At 47.9% G+C, this 12,939-nt stretch overlaps 1 protein-coding gene across 1 annotated transcript in view; it reads right to left on the reverse strand.

Annotated features, from left to right (window-relative positions):
• The window catches only part of Ptch1 (patched 1), a gene marked incomplete at its 5' end in the record, with an annotated part of 55,733 nt that extends 44,007 nt beyond the window's left edge, over window positions 1-11,726 (reverse strand). The window contains 1 exon segment of the mRNA XM_013514312.1: window positions 11,534-11,726. Coding sequence (XP_013369766.1) covers window positions 11,534-11,726 — 193 coding nt within the window.
• Window positions 11,727-12,939: the final 1,213 nt, after the last annotated feature.

The following is a 12,939-nucleotide window of genomic DNA, read 5'->3' on the forward strand; positions in this document are numbered from 1 at the left end:
GTCACCACCCCCACTCCCCGGGCCACAGCTTGGGGGCCATCTGCTACCCACCCCCCAGGCTGTCTCCTCTGTGTGGCTTTCCGGAGACCAACCCTCACCCCTGTCGGAGGCAATCAGGTCAGCCTAGCACTTTGTGGCAGGTCCCAGGGCCATCAGCTCCCGAGACAACACTGCATCTGTCACAGCGGTGACTTGGGGCAGTGGCAGTGACGGCTGGGCACAACTCCATCAAAGACAAGCACCTCCCATGGCCAGAAGCATTCTTTAGCCCTAACCACATGCTTTTCAAGCCGTAAACTGCCCTTAGTTCTACCATGACCTCGCCTGAATTTCACGTGCTACCAGCCAATCACACCATTCTGGAGGAAGTGAGGACACCCAGGAAGGGCCAACGCCTGGCCAAGCAGCAGAACCCAAGAACCAGGAGAGCATCATTTTACCAAGGTATGCGTTCTTACTGAGACCTAGCATTTTCATTTTAAAAAATAAAAACAGAAAGCAACGCAATGACAGCAAAACCCAAGTGTTTGGTCTTGGGCTCTTCATGACAGCATTCAGGCCGCTGCATACCATTAACCCTGGTTCCCTTCTCCCAGCCTCTGTGGGGCTGACATCACCTCTCAGCACTGCACAGTCTTCTTGCCATTATCCAGCCGGCTGGGGCCTCTTTTCATTGGCCTCTTACTTCAGCAGGCCTTGGAGGGGGAGGGGGGACAATGCAATCACCACCTTTGCACGCAGCACCCTGGCCTCTGAGGACACCGCGCTGGCCCGATCGATCTCCCGCAACGTTCCTTCCCTCTGCATCTGTGCAGGAGACTCGCATCACTGAGGGCCACTTTCATGATTTTGTTGCCATCAGGATTAGCTGGATTAGGGGCCAGGACATAAGGACCCCCTGGTGCCGTGAGGAAGTTTCATCGCAAGGTCAGCGGGGTGTGAACTATATTCTGTCAACACTTCTTACAACCACCACGCAAAAGCGCGCTGGGGCGGGCGGGGGGAATGTTTCAAGGGCAAAATGTATGAACTCTTCATAGCAATAAATTCCCCCAGCACGCACTGCAAAGCGTGTGAGCTATTCAAGGACGGTCCTTTCAAATAAGAAACCTATGTGACTCTTTTAATCTATAAAGAATTCAATGGGTCTGATGGTGGTAGGTGGAAAGGAGAAAAAGTATAGTTGCCCAAAGGGGAGAAAAACCTATCAAAAGGGGGAAAACAAAAAACAAAAAAACAAAACAAAACCTAGACTTTTCTTAAAAACCAGTCAAACAGTTTGGGAAGAGTCCCAGGGAAGAAACCTTATATTCTGTCCAAGGCTTACAAATCTTTGTCTTCTGAAGGTCAAATAGGATCCCAACCACAGAGGCCCCAGCACCACTACTTAATGCGAAGAAAAACAATGTGGGTAGGAGACTCACTGTGGGAATGGTTGGGGGGGGGATAGAAGATAGGGAGGAAAACAAAAACAACTTTCAACCCTTGAAAACTTGAGTGAGCAATTAATTCCTCCTTCAAGGTAATCATTTGGCCCATTTACCTATACAAACCTCCCATTCTGGGCCTCCACTCATCTGAATCCTGCAGGAAGTAAATAGAATTGTAGAGAAAGTAATGCGATTCCTGCAAGTGTGCATGAGTGTGTGTGTGTGTGTGTGAGCATTTTATAGGACAGTCCCTCTTGCACAGAACTGGGCTGTTCCATCAAAGCTGTATCTGTTATATTTCTTTCTCTTCTGTTTGGCGTATTCACCAACAAGAGAAAAGGAGGTAAGCTCTGGCGGCCCTGACCTGCAGCTGGAACACAATACTTTCGCACAGCCCTGCCGACCCCTGACATAAATTTTACACCGCAGCTGGCATTTACACACTCAGCATTACCATATGTATAGCTGCTCGGTGCTAATTATGCTAATCACCTGTCTAACTCGCTGCTGCGAAAAATGGTTGTATTTAGCAGTCCAGTGCCTACCAATGCAGCTTACTGTGTGGCTGAAATGTACATTCAGATGGCCCTGAATGGCAAGATTTTTCCACGTTGCTGGCTACATTCAGGCCTCAAAAAAATTTATTCAAGTCAACTGGTTTCGGTCCGCAACAAAAAAGTTACGAGAAAAAAGTGAGTGTGTTCTTGCCCTAACATTCTGGATCTGCTTGCAAGCAAAATGATAAATCAATTGGTGTGGGAAACAAAAAGGGAGAGAGATTTCTTTTGGGAGCCATGTGAAACTGTAGCCTATTAAAAAAAGGGGGGGGGAGAAAAAGGGTCATCCTACCCCCCAAATCTCTGGAAAGAGCAGTTAATAGATATTTAGCCCTAATCCCAATTCTCTCAAATTGCAAGCTTTGTTTGCAATTAAGCAAGGTATTAAACATGTGTAATTCCCCCCAACCACATATAGACTAAAATGATGGTATAATATTTATCATTTCTTGCTCATTGCAATTGTGTGTGAACTTCATGGGGGAAAAAATTCAGGTATGAGGAAATAAATAATTTCAGAGGCAGTTAGGAACATTTTTTTTCTTAAGACAACCTCTATCTAGGAAGGGACTGTGTGTGACGCTCGCCTGTTTTGTGGTTACTGGCTTCTGACCAAGGAAGCAAAGGAGATCAGGGAGCAGGGGTGGGGAAGATGGTAGAATTCAAAAAAGAAAGTGGTGGTGGGTCAAAAACGCTACATTTCCTTAATTTCAAAATTCCTGTTTTTGTTATTACCATTTCTTGAAGCAGTTTTCTCACATCACTCACAGAATGAATCTCTTAAACCAGGGTAACATTAGTGCGGCTAATTACACAACCAACTAACTTCAAAAGGAACTCTGATTTCTTCCTAACTCATGAAATGTGTTCATGTTACTTTTGTTTTAAAACCCTGAGTTCAGTCAGCCTAAGAACTGCTGAGTGTCAGGGATGCACAGAAAAAGTTAAGGCATTCCACTTCTTTTAGCTGCCTGCAGCTCTGTAAAACCCATGTGACTACAGGATGCCCGAAAGTGCCCAGCTCCTTTCTCACCTCCATGTACCATTATTAGCAGACTCTTCACTTCAACCCAGAAAACAGAAGCCAGCTTTGTTTTTTGCATCTTACCTTGTGCTACCCCCTAGGGCTACGAAACACCAGAGCAGCAGCTTTGTGATAAATCTTAAGTGTGCAGGCAGAAGGTGAACCCACTGAGCAGGCTCTGACACTGCAGGATGGTGTGAAGGAAGGCAGGCCGGGTCTTCTGGCCTGGCTTCCTCTCACCTTTCAATTTAATTAAGACAGACGGCAAGGAGGATGCTGCTAGGATGACCATAGCTTTTTTCCAACCCACTCCTCACTTCTGCTCAAGACTTCTCTATGTGCGGAGCTAGTGCTTAAACCCAGGGCCTCACAATGCTGGGCAAGGGCTCTACCACTAAGCTACATTCCCAGTTCCTGCTCAATGTTTCTAAATGTATCTGACCCTATGAGGTAACATTAACCAAGCCACATCTTGCTCTCTTTGGCATACCAATTCGAGTTGCTATTCCAGACTGTTCATATATCTGGCTTTGTAGTTCCAGATCTTCACTGTGCAGCCAAAAACACAACTACCACTACTGTCCTCACTGCAAAGCTGAGGGCCCGCCCCTCTCCCCTCACTCTCCTGTTCTTCTTAAATAGGAGATGGACCACCCTGCCTCATGGCACAGGGCAGTGTTTACATTGCAGTACTCCACTGTGTAACACATCTGGCATTTTTGGGCAGGATTCCTGAGCCAGGGGCCAGAAGCCCTTAAGCAACGATTTAAGGGGGAAAAAAAAATCTGCACCTTGACTTAACAAAGCCCATTTCCAGTTCCTTGTGCTTACTTCAGTACATGTTTCATCAGTAATTGCAAACTATCTTGGTTGCTAAACTGAGTGAATGTACTGCTTCTTTTCATTTATCCTAACAATAATAAATAAAGCATGTGCTATGATATAGGACTGGCTGCTCACTGACCCTGCCTTCATAGCCAGTGGCCTTACGGGACCCACATGCAGTTTGGATGATTAGGGGCAACTTGCACCTGGATTTCTGGATTAGAAACAAGGTCCTGCCTCCATATTATAAATCTCGCCAACAACAAACTTGTCATTCATTAGAAGGAGCCTGACTGCCCACCAGCGACACAGTTTCTTTAATGCATGACAACTGTTTTCTCAACTGTGCTCTAAACCCCAAATGAAGCATGACAGGTACAGTCTTTTCTGAAGGGCCGAGGAAGGGTGCATCTTTCTCTACTTAGACTCCAAAAACCCACTGAACAGTTAATAAGTTCTCAATGACTGCATTCTCCTGTTTGGAAAGCTAATTATTTCTGTCAAAACCAGTTAAAAGACACATGCATCTGTTAAAAAAAAATTACACAATGCAGTGTAAAGGTGGGGAAACTTTTTTAAAAAAGATTCTAGTTATTATAAAGCACTCAAATTCAGAGACTGGCAGCAAAGAATAAGCACTAGAAGTGTTTATAGTTTGATGACCCTGATTTTATCTGTGAATTCTAAGAATGTTACCACTGAACAGATTCCAAGGAGCTTCCTCCTGACCAGGCGAAGTGCCTTCACCAGCAAAACCCTTTGCTCTCTGGGATGTCCACCAAGACCTCTCACGAGGCTGGAACATCTAATACTATGAAGTCAGCCAAAATCTGGAAAAGGAAATCTGTCCTCTTCGAACTCTATCTAAACTCTGCGGGCTGGGGATATATAGCTCAGTGGCACAAGCGCCTGCCTGGCAAGCACAAGATCTTGAGTTTGATTCCCGGTACCAAAACAAAAAAATAAATAATCTGCTCATTGGCTTTCACAGCAGGGAAAGGCTGAAAGCAGGGTGCTTGGGTAGAAAAGTCATGTCTCACATTTCACCTAGCAACGCAAAAATGTAACAAGACTGAAGAGTTCTTCCCTATTTCATATGCCACAGTAAGGACAGGGGACCAAAACTTATTTCTCATGCTCTTTTGTTGGTTAGTATACAAAGAACTTGCCAATGCATTCTAAGCTCACCTCAAAAGTCCATAAAAATGTTCTCAATCTTTAATAGCAGAAGTGTTATCTTCTGCTGACAAGATCCCATCAAAGAGCATGGTCTTGGAACCAACCCTAAACAAGATAAGCCCAAAGGTGTAAATGGCAGCTCTGCTTCTAGCATCTCCTGCAGCCAGTGTGCAATAATACACTTTCTGATTCCCTCCTGTCTGTGGTTCATTAGATTTAAGACCATTTCAGATCCCACAGTAGTAACTCCAGAGCCCCAGTTGGGAGCAAATGACTGGAACAGTTTGAGTGAGTGAGTGGGTGGGAAAAAGGGAAAAGGAAGAGACAGAAAGAAGGAGGAAAGAAGGAACGGAAAGAGGTCAGGAAGCCAGTGAGGGCCACAGTAAATAGGTGTATTACACTAACAAACTCATGCAGACATTGACTTTCAGGCATGTCTTACACAGCTGGAATTCTCAACCTTTTCTCTTCCTAAAGAGTACCAAAATGGTAAAAAGAATATTTTAAAAATACTTTTATGCAAAACAGCCTCAATTAAATCTGGTCCCTTTAAAAATAATTTTAAAATATTTCCATAATTTTAAAAACCAAAAGAACTTTTAAAGTTGAGTGTATCCCCTGAGCTGGAAGTGGTATAGCATCCTCTTCAGGGGCTCAATCGAGGCAGACACCTGACATGGACCAGGTGGGAGGCAACTGCACGAGAAGCCCCTTTCCTTGCAGAACTGTGTTCCCTCCATCCTCCAACATGAGAAGTAAAATTCCAGCTCGCCCCAAGTGGACAGGGTTTGGGGGGTCACAGGCAGGTCAGCTTTGAGGGAGAAATCCAAATGAAATATAAACATGGCATTGTGGAAACCAGACAAATCTCCCATCGCCTGTCCAGCCAGCACTCATCTCGGCATCAGCTGTGGTGCATAACCTAAACAAACCCATCAGGCAGATCATACATCTGGAAGCTGTCATCTTCTGGAACCTCCTCCAAGAGGCGTTAGTGTACGAACACCCCCGACGCTGGCCCAATGGTACGAAGGGTCAAGACTGGCAGGCAGCACAGAGGGATGGTATGGGAGAGTCTCGGGGCACACAACTGCCCTGGGTAGGAGGCACTTGAGGCTGTCTGCTATTTTTAAAGCAGGGAACAGAAGGGAGCTGCACGTCACTGTCTTTATGTCACTTGCGAAATGCCCCAAAGCCCACTGTCCCATAGGAACAGAACACGGGGCGATAACAAGGAGGGGAGCAGAGCCCACTGTCCCCTCCTGGCTGATTCCCACCAGTGCTTCCCCTACCCCGCTAAGTGAGGACACCACGGGAACAGTGGGCTGTGACGGAAACATCTGGAGGAGGCCAAGACCACCAAAGAGCAAAAGCACTACTCAGGGCTCCTGGAACGGGCTGTTATTTCAATACGATGTTTCCTATTAAAGCTTTCTTAAAAGGCCTGGTGAAAGTGTTCGGCCTATTGTGGATGAAGGAAACTGTGCAAAAAGTACTCAAATACAGCCCCCACTCCCTGTGGCCTTCTTCATCTCTCCACAGGGTATTTTTACTTTGATGTTTAACATCATTCTCGGGGAAAAATTAAATATTTAAATCAGCAGCATGAGATGAAATGAAATACATGGCTCAGCTGGTCAGTGAATATAAGGATGGGATGGGAGATTTGTTTTAAATGATCAAACCCCTGTTGTGTGTGTAGCCCTCCTCTGTCATAAGTGTTGTGTCTGCACAGCGTGGATCTTCTATAGCTGGAGTTATTCTTTAAAACAGGAGTTCTCAACTGAGGTGATTTTGTGCAATCCTCCCTCTTCCCCAGAGACAGCTGTCAATAAGTGCAAACGTTCTGGTGACACAACTAGGAAGACACTACTGGCATCTAGTGTGCAGAGGCCAAAGATGCTGCTAAATAGCCCATAGGACACCTGACAGCCTCCAGCAACAAAGGATTTCCAGCCCCAAATCTCAATAGGGCCAAAGCTGAAAAATAACAGTAGCAGGCTAAATCTCAAAGGTCTCCTACAATTTAGTGCCCAGGTTCAAACACATAATGCTATTGAGGGTACGAATGAGACGGCACTTATCTACAGCATGCATATATTTAGAAAAATCTTCCATTTCTCTTTTTAAATGTATGACCACTGTCACTGTCCTCCCTGCTTGATGTTGGCCTTCAGAGCAATTAATAACCAAACACCAAGGCAATATGGATTTCATTTCAAGCCTGTTACCCTTTGCCAAAAGGAGGCCAAGGACTAGGCAAGCTTTTAGAAAAAACAAAAAACCCAGGTAAATGAACATTCTGTCACTGCAGAGTCTTGATGACAAACTCGTGTCAGACAGACGGTTAGCAAGGGGTTGATATGAAGGAAAACAGGTATTAAGGAGGAACAGGAGAACAGAACTGCTAAACAAAGCCAGGCCTGGTGGCACATGCTTGTAATCCCAGCACTCTGGGAAGCTGAGGCAGGAGGATCATTTCGAGTGCAAGGCTGGCCCGGAATATGTACTGAGACCATGTCTCAAACAAAACAAAACAAAACAAAACATAAAACAAATCTGCTAACAAAACGCCAGCAGAGAAATGGTCAAGATTAAAAATGAATGTTTTCTTCTACATCTCGAGATATAGGCAAAAACCTTTACGATACCAGGAAGGATGTTAGAAGCCAAAGACACTTGCACCGATCACCAGACAGACAGACAACTTGGCACTTGCAGTAGAACCCTGCAGACCTTCCCAGCCTCGGGCCTCCCACTTCCACCTCGCTGCCCTCACAGACTGGAGGTGAGGATGGAGGCCACCTACAGACCTCTCTCCTCCTGCTGCTTGGATGTTCCCACCCTTCCTCCCCACCCGCTGTGCCTGGCTCAGGCCTCCTCTTGGAGCCACCCTAAAAGGCATCCCTAACTTCCCTGCCGTCTTGGCAGGGCCACCCTGCATGGTAACCACCCACATATGGGTTGGTGTGCCTGATGGGCGGAGGTTCCCCCAGGGCAGGGTTTGTGGCTTTTCACCAGCCCTCTCTCCAGTTTTCGGCAGTGTTCCAGTGCTCTGTACAGAGGAGGCACACTGAACATGTGTTTAGTGACTGCTACTATTTTTAAGTGACAACCAGAGTCTGTCCCCACTGCCACCATCACTGTCTGCAACAGCACATGGCCACCATGTCACGCCATCTATTCTTCACCAAATCTCATCCCTCAATTCACAAGCAGGGCAGATTTGGCATTTGTGACTTGCAAATAATATAACCCCAAGGCCCAAGCTGGCATCAAACATGTAGCTGGCAGTTTCTTAAAAGGCAATCATATAAACATTGATAGAATCAGAAAGTTCTTTCACCTATGCTTGCCTGTGTATGTTATGTCATACATACATCCGTAGATTATGTTGGTCTGTATACTGAGGCTAATGTATTCAAACTCTCTTTACAAAACCATACTTCTCCAGCATGGTAAAACATTAAGTCAAATTAAAGATGAAGCTATTCATTGGCTCCCTCGATTTGCTAGCAGTATTAAAAATACCAGTATATCTTGATACATGGGAAGATACGTATGTACATACACACATAAACAGAAAGCTAACTGGGTCTGTATGTGTCAAATATCACAGAATCACAGAACGGCATTTTTCCAAACTGTCCTTCAGCATCCTTCTCTGAAAATTTTATGCTTCCTCCCTTCTATGCTTTCTAACCAGAGAAATATGCAATGTGTACTCATCTGGTTTATGTGTGTAGCACCCACTCTGTGTAAAAGTTCATGCTTAGAACCTTTATAGTCTCTTCTAAGAAGGCATCATGTAACACACTTCTTTGCTAAAAGTGATGAAGAATGACTCCAGAGACAGAAGCACAAAGTGGGTCCAAATTTGGAGTTGTTACTCATTTTAATTCATGAATCTCCACTTCTATCTAGGATGGCAGGCAATTCTTACTCCTGAAAGGATAGGAGTACATAAGTATACTGCCTGCTGACACAAACCCTAAACTCACTGTATCATAAACAAGAGCTCCACATAGTTACCTCTAATCTGAACTGAAAATAAAACTATCCAACTGTGCATCAGCCTCCCTGGTTGGGTGCACCTGCATTTATCAAACTTGTGCTTCTACAGAAGAACCTAGCACTGAATGAATGAATGTCAGATCAAACAAAGTCAAGGACACAGGAGATCAAGGGGCAGGTCGTCAATAGGCCAAGCAGGCATAGAGACACACAGATGACCCAGTTTTTCATTTGTAAAATGGGACAATAAGTATTCTATGTAAAATATTATTTAACCTATATTATAAAAATAAAGATAATAATAGCTACTTTCTGGAGTTGTAAAAATATAAAAGTGCCTGGAACATGGCAGTTGCCGATAAGTCAGCATTGAGCCTAAGAACTAGTGCGCCATGCAGAAATCGCCAATGCAGAGGAGCTCAGCAGGTCAGTGGTGGAGCACTTCCTTAGCATTTGTGGAGCCCTGAAGACTGCAAGGGGAAAACCAAAAGGAATGCAGAGGTTGAAATAAGTCTGTGGTCCGAGATAAAAATCTCATCGAACTGGAACCCACTTAAGACTGCTACAAAGCACATTTCTCTTTCTCCGGGTCATGAAATGAGTTATAGATGCACAAACGTATTTCTTGATACAAATATTCAACGTTAAGATAAATCATATTACCTACCTCTCTTTTAGACCTATCATTGACTGGCAAAGCAAACGTAAGTATGAACTTACAGAAGCTGTCTGCAGTTAGCCAGAGACACCACTTCAAAGCTTGGGTCATGCCCGACCTGTCCCTTTACCCTGCTGCTGGTGTCAGTCCCCTACTAGAACACCCTCCTTCCTCCTCTCTCTCTCTAGGTCTCCCCAGTCTGGAAGTTCTTTTTCTCTATTTAACCTTCAAGGTCCAGTTCAACCGGGAAACTCAAATTTGGTCCAAATGCCCTGGGAACTGTCATCATTTCAAGTTCATGAACCTGTGCAGTGTCTCACATGCTTCAGAGTCCCTTACAGTACCTACCAGAATCGGGTGCTCAGTGAACTGTTGATAGGGGCATAATAGGTGCTCAATAAAACCCTCCTTTCATCTACCAATGATAATGAAGCACCACACTGAGGGAAATTACCCAATGGATCCAATCTAAAGAACACTTTTGTATTAATTGCCAAGCTACTTAAAGCAGGAATGTTTTCTGGTCTTAATTATTTGGACTACAGTATTACTTTAACTGTCACTCTCAACTAAATAGTCCACCTTAGGCTTGCAAAACACTGTACAAGTAACAAAATATTCTCCCAAGTTAGCCTCCAGCAGTCTCCTGAAAGGGATCAATGAAGCAATTATGCGCATAACTCTTCAGCTTCCAAGTTGTCTTGGGCAGTTTTCACTAAGGAGTGCTCCAGTTATTTTTGGTCAGACACATCCGCATTAGCTACTCCAATCCTCCCCTCCACCCCTCTTGAAAGAAATGCTCAAAACAGTGTTTAGGGGGGTCAAATATTTCCAGACGGAGCAAGGACTGGATCACCACAAGAATGCAAAATGTGGGCCAGGGATACAGCTCAGCCGAAAGCACCTGCCTGGTAAGCACGAGGTTCTGAGTTCGATTCCCGGTACCCACCCTCAAAAAAGAATGCAAAATGTTTCTATGGGGGAGGTTCCTACTCTAAATTTACAACTCCTTTTTTTAAGGTAAGTATCCAAGTGCGGAGGTTGAATGAAAAGACTAGTGGACCCTTCCTTGGAAAGTTCTCGTGGCTCCTCCCTCCAACCCATTCTTAACACACGTTTTTTTCTCTGCCTGCAAAATGCAGCCTTCCTCCAGAATAATTCCATTTAAAAAGTCCCCACCCACGAGGAAACATTAATCTACTTTGCAAACATGCGTTCCAGTCTGTGCTTTACCATTTTTTTCAACTCCTTTTCCCCCCCGCAACCCTCTTTTTTCGTACCTTGAGACAAATGTTTTTTTCCCCCAGAGTTGAATGCTGTCCAAAAACAGGACCACACACACCGCCGCCTCCGCAGGCCCGCGCTGCGCCCGCCCCCCGCCCTCAGCCCTCCCCAGCGTCGGCCGCCGGGGGCGCGCGCACTCCCGCCCGCCGGAGGGGTGGCCTCTCCCTCCACCCTGCTCCTTTCTCTCCCGACGCCGTGGGTGGGGGTGGGAGAGGGAAGGGCGCCGAGCCGGGGATCCCGGGCCGGAGAGGCCCTCCCGGAGCGGGCGGCGGCAGCGGGCACGGGACCCCCGGCCGGGCTGAGTGGTGCGTCCCGTGAGGGGCCCCGCGCCTTCGCCATCCGTCCCCCCACACCTAGCGGAGTGCGGCGCCCCGAGCCGGTCACAGCGCGGCCTTTGTCGGCGGGCCTGGCTCGGGGCCAGGAGCCCAAACAATAAACAGTACTCCCCCCCGTCCGGGCAGGGGGCTTGCGCTGGCCACGGCCGCGCCCTAGGTACACGCTTGCGAATGTCTTCATCCCATGGAGTGGAGGGGAGGGAAGGGAAGGGGCGCGGGTTGCTTACCTTCCACCCACAGCTCCTCCACGTTGGTCTCCAGATTAGCTGCCTTTAATCCCACCGCGAAGGCCCCAAATATGAGCAGGCCCACAACCAAGAACTTGCCGCAGTTTTTTTGAATGTAACAACCCAGTTTAAATAAGAGTCTCTGAAACTTCGCTCTCAGCCACAGCGGAGCTTTTCGGCCGGTCGCCTTCCCCTGGGGACGAAGCAGAAGGGAGGAGTGAACGCCGGGGAGTGGCGCCTATGCCCGCCCGAGGACCTCCCGACGGACCTCGCGCTGCGGCTAGGACCCGGCGTGGGGATGGGGAGCCTGCCTGCTCATAAATCAAAGTCTGCTGCCCCTTGGGGACAGCAAGGCCACCCCACGCGTGGCCCGCGCGGCATCCTCGAGTATGACCTGGGGCTCAGTACGGGAGAAGCCAGGCCAGAGAGAAAAAGCGATAGACACGAGCAGGATTCGCCCCAGACCTGGAAAGGGAGGGCCTGCGTAATTCCAGAGAAAAGAGCCCAGCACTCAGGAACCGAGAAACCACGACCCGCTTCCCGTTAAGCCAAGCTCCACGTCTCCTCTCTAGAAGGTTGCTGGGGCAGGCGTACTTTGGGGGACCGTACTTTGCGAGTCCCCCCGCACGGAGTGGTAGTCAGTGGGGGTCCACGTGGAGAGCGCGGCCGCCGGGGCGCACTCGGGACGCATTTCCATGGCGTCGGGAGACGCTGTGTGAGCGGAGTTAGGAAGCCGGGCAGCCATCGGCGACTTACGACAGGATCTGGGATCGGAAGAGGGCAGCCACAAGGATCTCTCCCTCCTGGCTAACGTTACACACACCGGGCGCAAGGGGCAGGCAGGGCGCAGGCCGGCGCAGGCGGGGCCCCAGCCCGGCCCCTCTCGGCGCTCGCCTTCCCCGGATTCCACACATTTCAGCCGGCCCCATAAACACAATGAACCCGACCGCTCCGTACACCCGCACTGCGGATTTAAGGTGGCAATTCGTTTACTACGTTCTCTCTCCCCGTCAGGCTTGGAGGACAGGCGGCTCAAAAACCGGAAAAGAAAAGGGAGGATGTCCTCTTCCGAGGATAATTTTTAAGGGAGCAGAGGTTTAGCGCTCAACAAAAGCAAAACCGGCTGCCAAAAAAGGAAACCACCTTTATTTCGGCTCCCTGCCCCCTTCCTCTCTCCGCCTCTCTCCACTCCGCCTCCCTCTCCAAGATGTTAAGAAATGTGGCAGTGTTACGGGCGTTTAGGCTGCACAGTGAGGCCGGGGCGCGGGAGGAGGGAGCTCGGGGCTGGGGCGCGGGGCGAGCTGCGCCGCGGCCGCCCTAGAGGTGGTCCTCGGTGGCCCGCTGCCCGTGGCTGCGGAAAAGGCTCATCGGGGAGGGGGCGCGCGCAGACACACATACACACACAC

Source organism: Chinchilla lanigera, unplaced genomic scaffold, assembly GCF_000276665.1.
Source record: "Chinchilla lanigera isolate Chin_1 unplaced genomic scaffold, ChiLan1.0 scaffold00021, whole genome shotgun sequence".
In the NCBI taxonomy this organism is placed as follows: Eukaryota; Metazoa; Chordata; class Mammalia; order Rodentia; family Chinchillidae; genus Chinchilla; species Chinchilla lanigera.